At 49.6% G+C, this 21,272-nt stretch overlaps 1 protein-coding gene across 3 annotated transcripts in view; it reads left to right on the top strand.

The window, feature by feature from the left end:
* Nucleotides 1-3,578: 3,578 nt before the first annotated feature.
* LOC149350271 (uncharacterized) overlaps nt 3,579-21,272 on the top strand; it is a 54,366-nt gene continuing 36,672 nt past the window's right edge. Inside the window, exon 1 of one of the 3 annotated variants that reach the window (XM_089579268.1) lies at nt 3,579-3,718. Coding sequence is in view for 1 of the 3 variants with exons in the window: in XM_089579266.1 (XP_089435392.1) it covers nt 4,840-4,891 (52 nt within the window). In the remaining 2 variants the exon portion in view is untranslated. Of the gene's footprint in view, nt 3,719-4,335; nt 4,619-4,747; nt 4,892-21,272 lie in introns of those variants that run through there. The other 2 variants (XM_089579267.1, XM_089579266.1) reach the window with 2 other exon arrangements.

A 21,272-nucleotide genomic window follows, 5' to 3' on the forward strand; every position in this document is an offset into this window, starting at 1 on the left:
GAAATTAACTACTCTCCCCTCTTTTAAACTCATCACAACATTTATGTACACAACAGTCAGGAAGGGTGTCAGGCAAGGAGACACGATCTCTCCCGTACTATTCAACGCGTGTACACAGGAAACATTCAGAGAGCTTGTTTGGGAAGAACAGTGGATAAAAGTTAATGGAGAATACCTGGTAGTAATCTACGGTTCACTGATGACATCGCCTTGCGAAGTTCATGGACAAATTGCAAAGCATGATCGAGGACCTGGACTAAGAAAGCACAACGGCGGCTCTAATAACTAATATGCACAAAACTAAAGCAATGTTCGACAGTCTCGGGGTGTGTGTGTGTGTGTGTGGGGGGGGGGGGGGGGGGCAGCTGTTTACGATAGGCGGCGAAGCGTTGGAAGTGGTAAGGGAATACATACTTAGGACAGATTTGCAGATTCGGAACACGAGAGGAAATAGCGAGGATAATGAGAATGGGATGGAGTGCATTTGGTCTACACTTACAGGTGAGGAATAGCAGCTTAAACAAGCCCTCACTATGGGGAAAAAACGTGGAGGCTATTGAAAAGCGTTGAATTTAAATTGAAGACAATGCAGCGAGCTATGGAAAGGGACCAGAGTTGGACAGGGAACAAAAATGAGCTAATGACATCGTAGTCGAAATCAAGAAGAAAAAATAGGTTTGGGCAAGGAATGTAATGCGAACGCAGATAAGCGATGGCTGCTTAAGGTGACGGAGTGGATTCCAAGAGAGGGCAAGCTAAACAGGGGAGGCAGAAAGTCAGGTGGGTGGATGAGGTTAAGATGTTTGCAGGCATGAGGTGGGCACAGCTGGCGCAGGACAGCGTTAATTGGAGGGATGTGGGGCATGTTGTGCTGCAGTGGACGTAGTTAGGCTGATGATGATGATTTAAAGTAAAGCGACTTTTATTTTGACCCTTTAAGAATGATTAATTCATGTGCAGCTAGCGTAATTATCCAGGTGCAAATGGAGCATTGCAGTGCGGTTATGAGAGTGGTGGTTTGAGTCTGCACTTAATGCTTCGGTCAAGGATTAATCGTTCGCGCGCGTGCGCGCGCCCACACACACACGCACACGCACACGCACGCGCGCACGCGCTTTTTTTTTTGCCAAAGGAGGACTACACTGCTAACACAGTAAAAAGTTCAGGCCCATCAGGGATTCGAACCAGCACCGGGGTCATTGGAGCAGCTTCGTTTCTCGATGCCTTAGACCACTGGACCACCGCCGCAGCATACCGCGTTGTGTTTTCCACCTGGTGGTCTCCCATTCTACTGTTTCCATCTGTCGTCTGCGTCACCTTCGTCGTCATCTGCGCTTCCAAATGCTGGGTTGCCGCCGCAGCCGAGTGAGTGAAGAGACAGAAATAAGGCTCGTCCATGTCGCCAACGACAGCTTTATGCAGCTGCACACGAAGGTGAGAAGACGGCGCAGGCGGACTAACACGTCGTTGCAGGGCCGAACATGAGCGGGAAAGCGCCTTAAAGGAATGCCGACGACAACTACATCCATATATTGTTCTCAGTAAAAATTGGTTCTCTGAGTCTCGGGCTATGTTGGCATTTTTCATGCACCAAAAGACTTATCAACGGAAAATAAGGTTCAAAATCTACCCGCTAATATCTAGTCGATTCCAGTTCGTGGCATCCTTACATAAAAGGTTGGGTTTTCACCGCTTTGAAGTGAATGCCGATGTAGCGCAGCCTCCACGCAAAAAAAACAAAAAAAAATCGTAATCGACGCATGCATTTTTACTCGAGGAACCGGCTGGTGAGGGCGGCGTCTGCATGTAGCTTTCTGGCCTTTCCTAGGTTATTAAAGCTTCGTTTTTGGTGAGAGTTGTCTATTTGTGATTAGAGCGAGGTACCCTACATCGATACGGGACAACATCTATTTGTCCTCAGAGACCCTCCGAACAGGGAGGGACGCCAGCGCGCTGCCTAACGCAAAAAAGGTAAGCGGCTGAACGCGACGGCTCCTAAAGCAGCACGAAAATCCACATTTAAGCTTGTTGCGTAAATCGGCCATTCCTTTGGAGGGTGCCAGATACAGTGTGAAGTTACGAGGACGCCCCGTGGGCTGTTCAGCAGGAAGAGAAGCGGCTCTTGAAGTCTCGAAAGCAGCCAGGGAGCGGCCATGCGCGCTGCCCGGTTGAAGAATAGAAGCGGGCGAAGGCGGCACCACAGCCAGCAGCCGAATGACCGGGTTAATACCTGAGTGCGGCTACCACTTATGGGCGCCCTATAAGGTGCAATGCCTTCCCAGCAGTGCATTTCATGCGTACATTTGCTCTCGCTGATGAGATGGACTAAAAATTTTTGCCCACCGAGATGCGGCCGTCACGGCTAGTATTGAACCCGCGGACTATTTGTCCAGCGGACTAAGATCGCGTGCTTCGGTGGGTTACAAGCCCACCTGATTCTGCCAGAGGTAACAGAAGAATGCAGGTTTCGTAGGAGATGCACGTAGAAGTGATCGATGGTGGAGACCAATTGAACAGTGCTAACAGACAGCACGTAAGAGAAGAACACAGACGCAATCGCTGACTAGCAACCAAATGTCTGTTAGCGCTGCTCAATCGGTTTCCATTAACATGCACCAACCAGCGCGACTAAACCCTCTTCTAGAAGTGATCGGTCTTCGGCTTCTGGTTGAGAAAAAAAAATATATGTGGGCACCGCTGGCTAAAGCCTGAACCGACTACAGCATGGTTGGGTGCTCTTTAACAGGAACGTTTAACTTGCCTGATCACCCCGTTCCTTAGATATTTCAATTGCAATCTGTAACTTACTACCTTTTTCTTTTTTACGGCGATAACAGTACTATGTGGCACCTGGAGAAAATGCTGGCGTTGTCTGTGTGAAGCATCGGTGAATGATGTCCCCTCCATCCAGTAACACCACCCACCTCCCCATTACACCCTCTAGCCAAAAGGCAGCACTTACCCGCATACAAGCTACGCACTGAGCAACTGAGCAGTTTTTTTTTGTTTTTAAGGGTAGAAATTATGAACTAAGCTGCTTAATTTGCATAGATTCAGAAAGGACCCAAGGACGGTTGCGTACGAGGGACGTCAAGGCCATGGAGACCTACAAAGTGGGACGAAGCAAATCTATGTCCAAATTTTATTTTCCTGTAATCTTATTTTTGTGAGGAAACGAAAATCAGTGGAATTTTTTTACCTGCATCTTCCACGATTACCGCTCTCTGCTCATACGTCATAGCCAGACTTCTTTCTTTTTTTTTTTGACTAATGCAGGCTAAGAAGCTGCCTCAACTTGCACAGACTACACGAACGCAAGCTACTTCTGGAATAACTCCAATACCTGAGTAGCAGCTGCATGACCTTGAAGGCAGGAAATGTACAAGAAGCCCCCGTGGTTCGCACTTCCTGCATATTAAGAAAATACTTGCAAGAGAAACAATGGACCTACTGCCACTTACATCCTGAGAGCCTCATAAGCCTTGCTCCAAAACAAGCATGACGTTGCATCGAGAGACAAGCTGACCGCAAGGCGCGCAAGGCCGAAAACAGGAGCCAGTCGAAGGCTGTAAGTTGGTGCATCAAGAGCTCAGTATCTTATCTCTCCAACCGCGCCTCAAGTGAAAACCTGCTCAACATCACCAAAACACCGAACCCAAGTCACATGACACTGTGTTTTGCTCGGGCGGCCCGCCCTGAAGCCATGCGTAGACTTGAGGTAAGGGCTTTTTTACCATTGGGATGAAGGATTTTGGGCCGTCGCCACCAGCTAACTGCGCTCGCTGTTCCGGACAGTAGGACTGGGCGATGCACTGCACGTTTGAAGACCTGCTCCCTGGGACAGCATTCTGTCTGCTTGAGCGAGACAAACCACCACCGACAAACACACCGAGGTGCGCAGGAGAGGTCGTGGCCCCTGGAATGCAAGAGTGGTGGGGGACTCCCCCCCTCTCATTATCGTAAGGGAATCCGCCGGTCACTTTTCTTGTCACCGCTTCGCGACGCCACTCGGTCGTTTGCCTGCGCGTTCGACGAAGCGCCCACTTAAGCCGCAAAGAAACAGCAGTGACGGGACGCCCGGTTGCTGTCAGGTTTCGTTTTTTCTGTTTTTTTTTCTTGTTGCTGACCGTGGTGGCGTTTGCGCGGACCCTCCTCCCCAGCTGCGGTGGTTCTTCCTGGGGACCGGGGGCCCGCGACAAAGCTTCGTCTTCCTGCTGTCGGTGGCGGGCGGGGGAGAAATCGCTGCCGCCCGAAAGTGCTGCGCCGCCGGCGGGCGGCCGTGGATTCCGGCGGCGTTCTCGCAGACTGGCTTTCTTCGGCAGCCGGGAAAAAGTGGCCTCTTTAAGGAGCCGGCCCGCCAGCAGCAGCAGCAGCAGGGGAAGGGGGGACCCGTGACGTAGCCGGAAAGGGGCCTTCCTCCTTCGCGCCGACTCGCTTTCGGCGGGCGGCCCATTCTCGCTGCGCTGGCGGCCAACGTCGCGTACGCCGACGGTAGCGCGCGCGCGCCGGGCTCGCCCTCAAGGATAGCCGCGACGTCAGAGATCAGCGCTCGCGCGCCGTCGGGTCTGCCGGCCCACGGGACGACATGCGCCAGCCACGCGGCCTGCGCTGAGCACAGGTGAGAAAGCGAGGCCGCGCCGATGGCCTCAACTCTTTGCTGAGCCGCCCATCATCGGTGATCGGCGCGTTTCTCGCGTTTCCGCTTCTCTTACTCTTTCCAGTTCACTCGCTTCGCTTAACCACTAAAATTCACGTCCTGCCTGCCCGCTAGCCTTCGAGCGATTAGACCGGTATAAAATAGAGCTGCCTCTTAAATGGCACTTCCTCATTCATGCAAGTATGCCGGCCAAGCCGATGCTGTCCTCACCGCCGACGCGATACTGGACCGCAGGTACGCCGTGATGTCCGGCCTTTCATTTTGGGCTGACCCGTTCGGTTAAGCACGTACTTTCCTGAAAAATTCCCCTGCTTGCTTGAGATGGAGGCCAGTACGAATCAGACACGCGGTCCGTGATTTTCCGTACCGCGCTTTGCGCGCGGCTTCGAATGGGGACATGCCCAGTGAGATATCGCGCCTTCACTTCCGGAGAAAGCGGCGCTCACGAAGAGAGAAAGTGCTGCGCGCGGACGGGGCCGCCACAGCGCTGCCGGCGCCCGCTCGCTGTCAGAGTGAACGTTGCTGGTTCTGGCATCACCCGCACGCTTTGGAGTGATAAGTGTGTTTTTGAAGCGATGTGGTGCGGTAGTGGCCGCATTTTTCATGCTCAACGTTCTGATAGCTTTCGCGCCTCAGGGGTAAAATTAACCATTGTTTGTTCGTAATTTCCCTTCATAACCGGTACAGATAATTATAATCGCTCTGGTGATGGCGTGTGCGTAACGTGCGCTGGCGGCGGACTTTTCAGTGTGTGAAAGATTTCCGTCCAAGCCCATGATGGTCATCCTCACGTTCTCAGTGCAAATGAGGCTTCGTACTCATTCGCGCTGTGTGCGAGAGCGTTCCAGAGGGGGAATGGAAGCGCGAAACTGCATTTGCACTAGAAACTAAAGAAGGCTTTTCCTGTGTTTTCCTGTGTGCGTGTCATAATGTTCATTGCGAGTTAAGCTTTAGTAAAAGAGCCAAATCGACTACTGCATCGAACTCGAAAAGTTTGTGCCGTGAACGGCAGGAGTTTCGAGCGATCACAGTGGCGAAGTGTTCTTGTTCACCTTCGGTTCAAATAATGCTTTCAGCCGAGGGTAAGAGATTCTGATGTGAAATTGGCTTGGTTCGGTTTATGACATTTAGCTTCCCAAAGTGGATTAGGCTATGAGAGACGTCCTAGTGGAGGGCTCCGGATAATTTCGAACACCTGCGTCTATCGTGTCAGCAGCCAAGCACCGTAACCACTGAGCCACCGTGGAGTCTGGTGGGAAAATGGAGGAGGAAAAGTTGTGCAGGGCGTGTCTCGGTCTGTCTGAACAAAATTATGTTTAGAGCTTGCCAAGAAGAAAGAAAAGGAAGTTTTCGAAGTCCTCTTTCAGTGCACGTATAAGCAGTCTTTTAGTTCACGTTATTCACTCGCTGTGAACATCGATGTTTAAGCTTTCTTTTTTTTTTTCTCTCTCGCGACATATAAGTATCTCTTCGGAGCGCGCGACAAACAGTGAAGAAAAAATGCGCAAGAGCGAAGCTCGTCTTCAGAGCGGCCTCGGCGTCTCCCCGAATAGCGACAGCGAAAACGCCCCCCGTGAAGAGCTTTCTAAATCGACAGGCACAGCGCTCCTGAGCTCATCCCCACGCTCGCCTCACCACCGCGCGGCGGCGCACATGCATGCCTTCCAAGAAAAGATGTCCAGAAAGGGACGGACCGGTCCAGCGTAACCATTGCGCATCTTACGACACTCACTGAGGGGCTTGCGTGTCTGCTCGCCGCCTTCTGTCATTCACTTTCATTTCGTTTTGTTTTCTTCTCCCCTCTCCCTATTTACTTTCTTTTTCGGCAACCTCTGGCCGGCTGGATAGCTGCTGCCAACGCATGAAAGCTTTACGTAGTCACGAGTGAACGAGTTACGTGAGTTCCGGGTTCGCTTGAGAGTACAAAACAGGAGGCGAGTACGCACGACCCAGAAATAATAGCAATAATAATCGCAAACAGAAAAAGAAACGAACCCAAAACGAGAGGCCGCGAGCTTTCTCCCTGACGGGACGAGCGCCCAGTGTCCGCGGCGGTTCGTTCGGGCGGATATTTATGGCATGGTAATGCCGAATGCCGCGAACAGCCCGAACGGACGCGCTCTCGCCGGCGTTGCCGCCTTCTCTGGAAATGTCGGTCAAGCCGGCGGCGGATTGCTTGTCGCCAACCGCTTTTCCGGCTTTTCCTTCGGGGCCGCCTTCCAAATGACCTGGAGTCGTTCTGTCGGTGAAAGTTTTTTTTTCGCCGCGGCGCGTCCGTAACGCGGGACGGTGATACCGGAGATGTTTCACCGATCACGCAGCGGCTGAAGCGTGCGTCTCTGATGATCCCAAAAGGTGCGGATTTGTAGTTGGAAGCCTTCTTTCAGAGTGAGCGCAAAGGTGAGCGCGAAATACTCGCAGGTTGCACTTCAATGCCAAAAAGAAAGAAAATCTGCCTTCGCTTGATTTGTTGCGAGTGTGTATACCTTTGTTGTCACAGTGGGGGGATGATGTAGGGGGACGATCCTAAGTATTTCAGTACTATACTATAGTGAAATAGTAAGGCCCTTCGCAGTAATACCTCCCTGCTTGTTCAGCGCGGTAAGCTCCGCTTTTTAGCAGGAGCACTTCCAGATAATTTAACGGATTAGTATGCCACATCCCCAGCTGTTGAATTCGTGACGTCAAGCGTGACGATTTAGGGCCGGGCGTCGTGACTGGACAGGCCACGGGGGCGGCGCTACTGCTGCTTTTGTCTTTTTTTGTCGTCTCCATACTTAGTGTGTCAACCTATTGTTCAAACAACGGTCTAAAACAACAAAAACAAATGCAGTACCAGCCAAGACGTGCCGTGCTTTATCATGTTGGGAGCGTTGTTATATACTGCAATGTGCGGGGCTTAGAGAGTCGACTTGCTTGTAAAAAAATCGTCCCCGCTTGCAGTGCAGGAAAGCTGTGCGGTGAGTCGCCATGAGTATTTGATGTTTGCGCTATTTTCTCACTTAACGAAGTTTTACTTGCTGGTGCAGTGCGCCGGTTTCATATCTTTAAAATGTCTGTATACACGTACTGACTTCATACTGCATGCAGATTGTAGTCAGTTTAACGTCTCCAGGTTTGGGTGTTTGTATATTTGTAGAAAGCGGCCGCTGACATTTGGTTGTTTGTTCCACAAAAGATCGGTACGGTGCAGCCGAGTTAAATGATACATGGTACAGACCCGTAAAGCTATTCGAAAATGTCCCTGCATGTCCGATTCGTTTGACACTCGAGGGCATCCTAAATGTACTCTGGTTGGCTGCTTCCACTGGCCATCGCATTGGGTGCTGGCCATTTAAGAACGGGCCTTGCACACCAGGATACACGAATATTTGGGCATTTGGCCCCTGCTTCTTTCCACAGCACTGAATTAGTTATACAGAGCTGCAGGCACGCAGCGTATTCATTTGCCGTATTATAGTGGCCAGCGCTTGTCCTTTGTGCCGGACCGAATTAGTGCCGCTGTCCATACTTAATTAGCTGTAATAGATATGGACTGTCCACTCACTATCTTAAGGATATAGGAAGAGCAGTGAGAACAATAGGGGAGCAAGAGGAACGTTATTACACGGCGACTGTAACACGCGAAGTGGCCTTCATGCTCTCGAAGAAGAGCGTAATTTGTTCTTCTTCCAGTATAGCTGCAGTGAGCTTGAACGTTACGGAAAGAATGAGCTCGAACAACTGTGTTATGATGGTGATTCGCAGCGTCTTTTCCCTTTTCGCCGCCATTAACAGAAAATTGACCGTAAGGTATAGCAGTAGTCGTGCATGCTACGTGATCTTTCTGTGCCAAGCTGTATGATCTCATTTAGATGCACGTTTTTCTAACGCACTTGATGTACAAAAATATTATTTATTGGTTTGTTCGGTTTGAAAATGACAACGTTGAGTCTTTCTCTGCTCTGTGATTTTTTTAGCATGTTTTCAGTGCAAAGTGTCGGTTCCGTCGCTCATGTCTGTCATGACCTTTGCATAGTGTAGGGATATATATACTGTTGGCAGTAATTAAGGGAAAGTATTACGCCGGCATCTTGGTGTGTATAGAATTCTGTAAGAAAATTAAGGAACTTCGGCACTTCTCGCCATAGTTTCCTTTGCAAACCTACGGCAGTCAGCATCCCTAAGCACCAAAAAACCATTTACAATGACGATGCGTCCCATACCGAGGGCATAAGTTGGGTGTAGTGCTTGATACTTCTATCGCAGACCGTACGCACCTTCTCTCTATCGCGACTGCTACACGCTGCAGAAGCGTGCAGAAGCGTGCAGAAAGAACACGCAACAATATTCTGCTTCCAAGAGCCTCCAGCGCTGCCCAAAGAAAAGGGCGCAAGTGGTCCGTAATGTATAGCTAAATCTACCGGATTGAACATTACATAAACAAGCTGTAATTGTAAAAACAGCTTATAAGCAATTCAACAGTTATTGTACAAGGTCTAAAGCACGGAATAGGCCAGCTCTTTTCCTTTCTGCTTGCTGCTCTGCTGCAACCCACTTCTCGACCGCGTCGCTGGACTATAAAACAGGTCGCCTTTGCCCATTCAGTCGTCGCATAGTAGCTCAGAGCTGGGTATAAAGCGGCTATAGCAACTCAAGGCCCGAGGCATGTTGCTCTAGTTCACTGGCTGCGTTTTCGCCATGCCCCAGCGATTCGTCCAGGGTACAAATACCAGAAATTTTGGCTGAAGAAACGCTCAGTCGTCATTATATAGCACTTCACATCACAAGCTAAAGAATGAGTGAGCACTTGCTTGTAGCTCTAGTAGCCCTGCCATGTTCAGAGTTTTAACGTATCACAAAACGCTTGGCATTTTTGTTCAACACATCGAACTTTTAAACGCTTTGTAGCTGCAAATTGTCCGCGGTAGTCAGTTCCGTATTAAACATATAAGAGATCTGCATCATATTCTGGAGACCGACCGAATCAGTTTGTTTTCGCAGGTGAGTGAGCTGTGTGCCGTCGTAAAATGTGGTTGCAGAAAAGGTCTCGACGTGCTCACTTATAGTACTAACTAGCACAGTGTGGTATACGCCATGCACATTAACATTTTAATTTAGATGCTTCTGAATGATCTAGTACGGAGCGGATAGCAGATTGCGTCATGTACCTTCCTGATTTCTCTGCACTGGAGAGAGTGAGAAAGAGAGAGCCAGACAGCGCCGGAAATGCGTCATTGGCTGCACCAACGGTGCGCAAGTGTTCATTTTCGTTGCAAGGTCGCGACGTACTGTACGAGGCAGGATGCACTATTTTCGCCGTATAGCTCGATATCTATCTCGGATGGCCAGATAACAAAGTCTAAAGAGCGCGAAAGGCCACTGTTATGCTCGCGGTCAGGGATGGAGACCGAACTGCGCAACCGGTGCACCTTGATTGCATACGGAAGATGGAGGTAGATTGGCGATAGCGATCTGTCTGGCAGGACAGGATGTATACGTAAGGCGTCATAGCACACGTCACTAATCTCCTTTTGTTTTACTTTCTGCAGTGTAACTGCGTCCAGACGTTTATTTCCAGGAAGACAAAGACTTTCGCCATTCCATTTCAACTTTGTGTGCACTTTCCTACGTGGAATATGCCAGCAGTTGTAAACGAACAATGTTCGGTACATCTTTTGCCCTGAAAGGTCGGTCGGCGAGTTGTGTATTTTATGCCTCAAGTAACATCACCCAGACACGGGATAATCGTGCAATTTTTTATAGGCCATTTACCGAGGCTTATTCAGAGGCAAAAAAAATTGTTACTGTAACAAATTATTGTATTTTTATTAATTGTTTTCTTAATTATAGAAAGTCAAGGAAAATGATTTCAGCAAAGAGGCAGTAATGCATCAAAGAAGCTATCATGCCAGAGCTTGGAAATCTGATATCTTTCTCTAAAAATTTCACGTCGCTTGATAGATTAAACTGGTGCAGAACTGGTTAGCATTATCAGTATTTGTTTCTTCTTTCGTCACGAGCAAAGCGCATTCTTTTACATGTCTCTGTGTATTGAAAACACTGCTGTTGTTGTTTCACCACTGTTTAAAGGGACCCTGAGGTCAACTCCATCCAATTATTTTTTGCAGTAAAGATTGACTCTCTGGAAACATCTGGCCTTGTTGGCGTTTATCTGGCAGCAAAAGAGGCATCTATCGGTCAGAAAATCGTATTGAAGAATCTTCCCGCCAGTCGATCAGGACGCCCTCACCAACAAAAACCGGTTGCCACCGTTTGGAAGTGAATGGTTGTGTAGCGTAGCCTCAGGGATCCGCGCAAAAAAAATGTTGTTAACGCACGTATTTTACTTGCGGAAACGACCGGTGATGGCGACACCTGTATTTATTTTTCTTTCTGTCTTTTCTAGCTTATAAAAGCTCCGTCTCCAGAGAGAGTGGTCACTTTGTAATTATAACACAGTCCCCTATATCGATACAGGCCAACTTCTATTTGTCGTCAGTATCCCTTTAATTTTCGCAGTTTTAGTGAAGTCAAGCTTGAAAGACAACACTGCGAAAATCAGCTTGTCATCTGAAAGTAAGTTATGCTGCGTTTAATGGTGCGTAAGCAACAAAGGACATAATGCCAAAGACATTGGGTCAAAGTATCTAAAAGTGACGACTGTTCCTTTCCCTGCTAACTGCGTGGTGCGTGTGGTACATGACGTGTCACGTACCTCAAGCGCGACTTGTCGGCTGCAGAAAGAGGTGCGGAAAGTATACTGGACGGAGGACATCAAAGCTGTATCCCTCGTCACAGTCTTTCTGCTGTTTCGCGAAAAATTCCGGCATGCTGAAAGAAAGATACTGTTCCTTTGTTTCGAACATACTTTAAGTTTGCATGCACGCGCTGAAATGAAAAGAGTAAAGGAATGCGATGTGCGTGGCAATTCCAGAACGCTATGAGAAAGGACTCCCCTAAGCGCAACGCCTGCTTGATGATTTGGTTAACACCGCTTGCTGTAAGATAGTCTGCAAAAGTGTTGCAACTTCAGGAGATGAGCTTAGCATTCTTGGTCTGCCTCTGTTAATACGGGACATTCTTTTAATTTTGTTTATGCGCAAAAACGAGGCGACGCTGAAAATGGCGTCGGCTACTCGTTTCAGCATCACAGACGAGAGAGAGAGAGAGAAAAAAAAATGGAGCAGCGACGTTAATCCACTGGCAGAAAAAACTAATAACAGAGCTCGGTTCGATGCAAGGTCGAGCCCCACAAAAGCATTAGCTTTATGTAGCTGTCAGAGCTGATATGTGGTCAGTCTCTATCGGACGGTCTTGAATGGCCTCTTTGACTGGACAGTCTTTATCCCTTGTTTCGAACTGATTGGTTGGTGTATGTGGTTTAACGTCCCAAAGCGACTGAGGCTATGAGAGACGCCGTAGTGGAGGGCTCCGGAAATTTCGACCACCTGGGGTTCTTTAACGTGCACTGACATCGCACAGTACACGGGCCTCGAATTTCTCCTCCAAAGAAATTCAACCGCCGCGGCCGGGATCGAACCCGCGTCTTTCGGGCCAGCAGCCGAGCACCGTAGCCACTGAGCCACCGCGGCGGCTTTTCGAACTGACGGTACGTTCGTCAGACACAAGCGCGGGCACCACCGTTAGCTACGAAGCACTTGGTTCCACTTCTCCGTCTTCTTTTCTCATTTCATCCCATGGCCACTCCGTACGTGCGGGAGTCCGAGTCCGTGGTCGGAATGCCGAGCTGCTCTCCTTGCAATCGCGATGCGCCAGCGCCCTGGGCCCAGGCGGCTCCCGGCCGCTGTGAGAGCAGAGTGCACCTCTGCGCTCGGGCGCTGTTGCATTAGGTGTGACAAAGAGCCGGAGCGCGAGCGAAGCAACGGCCGGCCGACTAGCGGCGGCGCTGGAGGAGCGAGCTTTCGCTTTCTCGTCACGGTTTCGCGACGGGCGACGTGGCCGTTCACCCGGCGGGGGAAGTGCTCGCTACCTGGGCCGCGGATGGTCGGATCTATTACGCTCGAGGCAGTGGCCTCCCTCGCTACACGCAGGCCCCTAAGGAGCACACGGCATGGCGCGCGGCGCTGGCGGCGAAGCCCCTCGGAACGCCTTCGTGCTGCTCGCGTCCGCCGTGCGCTGAGGCAGTTCGAATGCGCGCGCAGCAGTTGAGGTCTCCATCGACGTGTGATGCGTCGCGGGCGGTCAGCCAGCCGTCGAAAGCCGCCATTTCTGCCTTTTCAACTTCTACAGAGCTAAGTGCGGCATGGCCAACAATCAACGTCTCATCTCTAATAGCACGGCGTCACTTGAGTGCTCGGCGGTAGCTTCTGAAATAGCTGTTGGCCAAAACAAAAGAAAGTCTGCTGCCGCCGCCCATCTTGGAGCACTGGACTGCCCGAATGAGCATTACAGGACGGAGCATCTGCTTTCCACATCGGCAGGAGGTGACGCACTTGAGGCCCTCCAGCTTGATTACGAATACGTGCTGGGTTTACAATGCAACTTGGTTCTTGCAGAAACCGCCCTTGCAGGGCGGAACGACCTTGGCCCTCGCGAAGTTTTCTCGCCTGCAGCACTAAGTGCTCTTTCCTCTTGCTGTTACTCTCTGCAGATAACGCAACACCCGGGTTCGTCCGCCCTAATTAGGCTGGTGTACGATGACGTGGGTTTTTTATTTTTACTTGAGTAGCGACGGTAAATAGCCACGGCATTACACGACGCACTCATTTCGCGAACAATGTTGAGGAAAAGTTGGGCCCCCTCTTCTTTTATTCAGAACAGGAGCATTAAAGAAAGAAAATTGCCAGTTTTGCATCAACACGCGCGCTCGCTGTCCATCATTACTCGCGAGGAAGGTGCGCGATGAAATTCCTGCGCGCATTCACCTTGTAAGCGTCCTGCGCTCATTACGCGCGCCGCAATTTTCCTATCTTCGAGTAAAAAAAAATAACGCCTCCTAGAATGCCTAACACGCGCATGCTCTTACGTCACATACTTGTTGGTCCCTCTCGTAGCAACCAGAATTGTGACGAACTAGCAGTTTTACGCCGCACGCGCATTTTCGTCCATTCTTTATTTTTCCCTTTTCGTCGCGCGGCGTCTCAAGAATGTGGGATAGGCACGTCTATAAACGCGCGGCTTCCCCCGTAAGCGGATCATCCTCGGCGGCCGACCTTGTGCCACAAAGGGCTAATCATCGCGCTGGTCTTAATGACGCCGCGTGGTGCGATGCGCAGACGAGGGTGCCTGCCTCGCCGCCAGGGGGAAGACCTCACCCGTGCCGGCGGCCACGCATGGCGCTCAGCCGTCAGCGGCGGCGCATGAACGCTCTAGCACGCCTCCCCCGAAGCACGCGCAGGACTACTCGAGGAAAAAAACGTCAAGGTTGTCGTTGCTCTTCCATTTTGCCGACTCCGGATGAGCCGCAGACGGAAGACCGAGCGACAGATCCATCCCGGCATGAAGGGGCAAAAAAAAAAAAAAAGTATTGCATAAAAGAGGCAAGATTCTTTCGCCAGATAGTCGCGTTCCCTAAAACATGTTGTCGCGCTTGGCGCTCAGCGAGCCGTGGCGCCGAGCAGGTACCTGCGCTGCATAACAAGCCTCTTGTTAAGCCCACGCAACATGCAAATGAGCGCCGACGGGCGAATGGGAGACAATGACGTGAATCACTGCCGCCGCTGTAAACCTCAGGCGCAACGCTAACGCGCACGTAACCGCTGGCGTCGTACGAGCTCACAAAGCCACCGTTTCCTCTTCCTCCGATTGTGCATACTGCGACGTATCCTATGTGTCAAAACAAGGCGGTCATTGTATGATCTCTATACAGTGGCATTTGTTGTCACACTCAAAGGCACTCTTTATCGCTTAGACGGCTTTCTAGCGCTATTAAGCCTCATAGAATACGGTTCCTTGAGTACTCACGCTCTAGAGCCTAACCAGGTCTCTCAGACTGGCAACCCAAGCTGAAAAAAAAAAAAAAAAAAGAGGCAAGGTGCTCTGTAATTTTCGGTGCACAGTCCGCGGACTAAACATGTTTAATGGCAGGAATTTTGCGCTTTGCGGACCATAGATAGGTGCGGACTATGCGCCATAGATTTTTGACATCGCCGAATATGGCAAGAAATTCCCAACAGTTATTTTATTACGAGGTTTTGGGATACTTGCGCTGAGCGCGCAAATTCGTTTTGATGAGCTGGTTGCATACCTTGCATTTACGGGCTGTGTACCGGGTGCGGACAATCTGGTAATTTTTTTAGCGAAAATTGTGTCCCACGGACTGTACACCTGTAGCAGACTGTATACCGGAAATTAGGATAATTTTCACGGAAAGGCAATTCATTGACTTCGGCTTGCACGAGAACAAATTTCTTCTCGTAAGAATCCCCCTTTTTGGTCTGCCTTGCGTTGAATTACAGAGAAGAGTAGGATGACTGCTTTAAACCAGTTTTTAGCATCAACATGACGTATAATATATGCGGCGCAGATAAAATTCAAGAGCCGGATGAGCAAAGTATTTATTATCTAAGTTTGGTTAGCGCTTGTTTGAAGGCAGTGTGCTGTGAAAGGTGGTCAACCACGAGATGATAACTGAAGTGCCAGCCAGTCACAAACCGAGGTCATATTTAACATTAAACCTTGTTTAGTGAATTCAGGTCCTCAATAGCGGCGGTAGGTACAAATTGCACATGAAGACAACAAGAAACGTTTTTTCATCAAGCAGACTGTTTCTGCTTTTCCCCTTTTGTTACTAGGGGCACATATCGATAACCTAGTGCTATACAACGTGCCAGTGAGGGTATTAGAGAAATCACCTGCATACAAGTTGTTGTTAGTGGCGATTTATTAATAAAAATAAAAGTAACAATGCAAGGAAAAGATGTTGCTAGCCTTGGCATCTGCCATCGAAACCTGAAGCACCTGAGCTGCGGCTAGCGGGAATAAAATAACAGGGAGAGGGAAAGAAAGGGTAGAGCAATAGTAAGAAAGGATAGGGGTAGGGCGGCAGTATACACTATGTACAAATACAGGATGTAGAAACACGCATATAAGTGTCCAGATGTCAAATATAGCGTTGCACTACATTCACGAAATTCATTTTCAATTAGAGGTGCATGTACTCGCCTTACCACCGTGTGCGGAAACTTGGGCGTGCTGATGGTTTTCATGGCCGCAGTAAACACAGTGCGGAAGACAAGGACGCAGAAGATAGAAGCACAACCACAGGACTGCGAGGTTTACCGAATAAAAAAAGGATGCGCAGATAGAGCCGTAAAAGGGAGCTTTGTGCTAGAAATGTAGCCCACAAGTGTGGGAGCTTGGGCGTGTAAGCACTGCGTGTAAACACAACCCGGCACCAATGTGTCTGTGCTTTTTTTTTTTTTTTAATGCGCTAGTGCTGAGAACCCCACTCACCGATTTCGCCGCTGCCTGTCTGGCGACGCGGGTTGCTCGGGAAGAGCAACCTGGGTCGCACAAGCCCCACCGGTGGCAGCACCTGTCATCGCAGGGCAGTGGCGCACCGCTCAACCGCTGCACCACTGCGCCAGGATGGGGTATGAGGACTCCCAGGAATCTATGAATGTAAAGTAAAGAATACGCTTCCGCATATACGGGCATTAACCCATCAACGCCATCGCCTCATACCCTGAGGGCGAAGCTGAAGTATCCCCTCCAGTTTCAGTGCGCCAGCACTAAGGTCTCCACTCACCGAGTTGGCCGACCTTCGTCTAAAGCCTGCTTGACCACGAAAACCTAGCCTCGCTAAATAGTCTCGCAATATTTTCCCTTAAATTCCCTTGTTTTTCGCGCCTTGTTTATTATAGTTTTTTGTCACCCCGCTTCTGCTGCTTGGAACATTTTTATTTATTTATTTATTTTTCGCGGGTAGCACTTACACGTGTACAACACTGGGAAAGGGACTGGGCGAGAAAAAAACCTTTGCCGCTTGTCGGAGTTTGTCTACAAGATGGTGGAGAGGAAGGCTTCAGCCCGGCTAGCCCGTATTCGCCCACTGTTGCGTTATGGTCCCTTCTCCACATTTATTACTGATTGAGCCGTTGCTTCTCGTCCTTCAACTCGCTAATTTATTTTTCCCCGCAATCATGCGACTGTATTGTCACATGAATTGCACGCGAATGTATCGTCGCAGTTAAGTAAATAAAACAATAACAACAGCCAAATTAAAAAAATTCTCTTATGTATGATCGGCTTCGGGTCAACCGACGCCCCGAATGCCGATTCTTTCTCAAGGCATCGGCAACAATCACGACATAGACACGACTCAAGTATGTCAGTATTTCCTTCAAATTCGGTGTGCTGAATATTCCGGCTGGTGAACTTTATGAATACAGATTTTTTTGCTGACTCTTCCTAAATTAACTTTTTGATACTAGAACTTTCCACTGAAGTGAGAAAGAGGCTCTCTTGGTGTTCTGAAATCGAAGCGAAGCGATGTTGCATATTTTCACCGCCCATCAACTTAGGTAGGTGCTGGCCAGTAATCGAATCCGATACCTTGACTACAGCAGTGCAAAGTTCAAGTGATTACGAGGCTATGCAGCAGGGTGAGAACCCATACTTGCTTGCAACAGCATGTTTTTGTTTTGTTTTTTCGCGCAGTGTGATTATGCTCCCATAGCCACCGAAAATATTTCTAGGGCTGTGTATATTCCGAAAGGGCGTTTTCTTTAAATGGCATAGGAAGTCATTTCGACTTGCTTTGAACCAGTTCCTAGGTTTCGCTGTGAAATTATTTCTCATTAGTTATTTCGCCTGTCACGCGCTGGCCGCCACCTGCGCTTTGCTATTAGACGCAGCGCTGTATTATGGCCTCGCTTTTGTTCAGGTGTCCACATAAGGTGCACAACGGACGAAAGTGTCATCCAGGTACCTCTATAACTACACAGAACGCGTGGGTGGCGAACTACACGTGGTTCTCGTCGTATAGTAGCACAGTGCCGGAGAGAAGACATTCGTGTTTCGCCAGTAGAAGTGTCCTACTTTGAAAAGAGTGCATGCACGTGGCGGTTCTCCCTGCTTGGATTTATTCAGAAGTGTTAGGGAAGAAATGACTCGGTGATACAGAGTATGTGCAGTTGCGGATGGAAGATCATTTGCACACAAACCAATTTCGCCGCGCCAGGCGTATCGCGTCCGCTTCATACACTTCTACCGGCTCAGACAACCGAAAGGTATCTGCCCTCGAAAGAGACTTTCCGAAACAGCGACTGTGCATCTGCAGTTTCATTACCAGTTTGCTGTTTCAGCGCAAGACTTGCCGCCACCCGCAGTATAGTTTAGAAGGAACGATTGCGCAAGAAGTAGGACTGCACGCCAGGTGGCTTCTGGAACTGGTATCGCCAGGGTTAGTAAAAACGTCGCGTTATCAGATAAATACCCACGTCGCCAGTATAGACTCCTAGCGTGTGCGCATGCCTCCAATGACCCGATTATGGGAGCAAATTTTATGTAGCACGAAAAACAAAAGAAATGCGGAGAATTCGCGCCTGATAGCCGCGTGGTGGCGTTGCCGACGGTCGAAGGCCATCGAGGCTCCCCACAGCGCGCGTCAGCCGCGAAGCCGAGGCGCCCGGCCTTCCTCTGTTTATCGTTGCAAGTGAAAGGGGGCCCCGTTCGTGCCTGTGAATCGCGAGCAGCATCTGCCCGGCTGACACGAAGGCAGGTCGAGCAAGGAGAATGAGTCGCAGTGGAAACATAAGCCATGGTAACAGCACCGTCACCATTACGCCAAGGTGCGCCTGAAAGATATTATCTGAGATCGGGAAGATAACCTCGGGCGTAAAGAGCGAAAGTCTCGTTTCTCGCTCGCCAGGGACATCGTGTTGGGCGGTAGAAAATGGTTTGTCCTAAATTACGCTCGACGATAAGGGACCCGGCACAGCTAGCAGGAGCGTATGCTGGCGTGAGCGTAACTGGCGGCCCTTTCTTTCACTGCGGTTGCGCTTGCCTTCGTGTTCATGAGCACGGTGTCCACGTCCCTTCCACTTCTATCTCTTCGTAGGTCAGTAGCTTCAGTATGGATTTTTCATAAAATTTACCACAACAGCTATAGCCGCCGCGGTGGCTCAGCGGCTATGGTGCTCGGCTGCTGACCCAAAAGACGCGGGTTCGATCCCGGCCGCGGCGGCTGGAATTTCTTTGGAGGAGAAATTCTAGAGGCCCGTGTACTGTGCGATGTCAGTGCACGTTAAAGAACCCCAGGTGGTCGAAATTTCCGGAGCCCTCCACTACGGCGTCTCTCATAGCCTTAGTCGCTTTGGGACGTTAAACCCCATAAACCAAACCAAACCAAACCACAACAGCTATGTGACCGAAAAAAACATACTAACAAAACCACCTTAAATATCAGCACGCATTGATCACCGCCGCAAAGTTTAGATTCCATCTTGCCACACAGTATGTTTTCATGGCTCATTCGTATCTAGAACTTATGTCAGCTGGATTCACCTTCCCTATGACATAGCTTTTATGACCGATAATGACGCATTTCGCAAAGCCATTGTTTTTCTCTAAATGTGCATATGCTTGCTACTGTCTAAATCTTGCTCTTTACTGCCTGATGATTGTTTTTTATGTGTCCCCGCTGTATTTGTAACGGTCATTTTCTTCTCGTGTTTTTTACGCCTATGTACTTGTACTTTCCTTCGTTTCTCTTTCTGTTGATACTGTTCATATTGCATTTTTTGTATGTATCCCCACTCCCCTCTGTAATGCCCACTGGTCCAGAGGGAGTAAAAATAAATAAATAAGCAAGAACCCGGCGCCGAACATTCCCTCCGCCTCTTGGGGCTGCATCTGCTTGGATTCGCCCATTGATTCGCCCGTTGATTCGCCCGTTGATTCGCCCGTTGATTCGCCCGTTGATTCGCCCGTTTATTCGCCCGTTGATTCGCCCATTGATGTGTAATATTTTTCCCCTCTCGTGAAGTGCAGTTGTGCTCATAAGACGCCTATAGATTGTCATTGCGCCCTTAGGGCGGTCTTCTTGCTGGGCGGCCCGACTCAAGCCAATTATATGGTTTTAGAGGGTTGATGTTTGTGCTCTATATACTGATTTATTGACCGAATCTCGTTCATTTAAATTCACTAAATGTTCGTATGCGCTGCAGATTTCCATGATATTGTGCGCAATACATATATTTTTTATCTGTAACAGGGGAAAACAGGCATGCTTTGTGATATAAAAAAAATTTATAGAGCGTAACTTACCAACCTAGCGCTTTAATCAGCGAAAGCAGTTATAGCTTTGGTTCAGCCATTCAGCTCTGCAGTTTGCGGAGGAATCTATACCGTCAGCTGTGAGAGCAAGCCTAGCCGTGCTAAGGAGAATCAGCGAAATCTGATCTGGTCACCCGTCGCCTGCCACCCTCTCGCTTCTCTCTCTCACTTTCTGTCTCCTTTCCCTCCCCTAAACGGGAGTAAGCGAGTAAAAACTTTATTGAACGAAAGAGTAGAGTGGTGGTCAGTGGGTGATGTCCAGACCATGCAGGTCTTGGACAGCACAGGCCCATTAGACGGCCTTGACTTGAGTGTCTTGGTCGTCATTGGCCTTTGCTGAAAGCCACAGGTCATGTGAGGGAGCAGTCATGAGATATGTGGGGGGGGAGGATGCGCTTTACAGTCCCATATTATGTAGTCCAAAGTAGCCTATTCGCCACGGAGCCGGCAGTTTGGGCTAGAGATTTGAGTAAATATGTGCGTGACAGCTGGAGCAGGACGTTTTGGGTGGAGCGTCCTCTTCTGAAGCCCACCATGGAGTGTGACATGAGGTTGTGGTCTTTGGTGTAGTTCCGTAGTCTGCTCAGTACTACGTGCTCCATGAGCTACTCGAGGCAAGATGCGAGGGAAATAGGTCATAGGTTGTCCAAGTTGAGTTTCTTGTTAAGGTTTGGGATTAATGTCACTTTGGCATGTTTCCAGCTGCTGGGTTGATTCCTATCTCCCAGCGTATGTTGACGCAATCTGTGAGTGCCGCGACAGATTTCAGGTCTAGGTTATGGAGTGCCCTATTTCGAATTAGGTCCGCCGAACAGTCTAACCTCGATTCGAGATTGGCACACATGTGTGAGGCAACAAATAGTCTCATGAAGAGATGGAAGAGACAGACTCAACAAAAGGCTATGAGTAGTCAAATCGCCAAACTCGAAAGAGAAATCGAACAGCATGCAAGAGAACTCACCCGGAAACAGTGGTGTCAAACCTGCGACAGACCAAATGGACAACTGCGGAGCAAGAGAACGTGGCACCTGCTCCACCACCTTCTCGACCCCTCGCAGTCCAAGTCGGCTGTGCAAGGACAGCTCACTCCAATCGTCCATCAACACATCGGGGACGAACAAGACTCATTTGACCTCCTCCGGGACAAATACCTAACCACCGCATACGACGGAGAAACGAGCCCACAATATTCGGGACAACTAAACCCGCAGCTGTACAAGCCTTTCAGTGACGCAGAAGTCTGGGCCACGCTGGACCAGCTTAGGACAACCTCAGCGGCAGGACCCTAAACGGGAAAGGGGATTTTACTCTCTCCACTTTGCCACCTGCCAACCGTTCTAAGTGGCCGCTACCTGCTACGGCAGGTGGCGGCCATTGACTTGGATTTGATTTA

This window comes from Amblyomma mixtum, chromosome 3, assembly GCF_055824585.1.
Source record: "Amblyomma mixtum isolate Tamu chromosome 3, ASM5582458v1, whole genome shotgun sequence".
Taxonomy (NCBI): Eukaryota; Metazoa; Arthropoda; class Arachnida; order Ixodida; family Ixodidae; genus Amblyomma; species Amblyomma mixtum.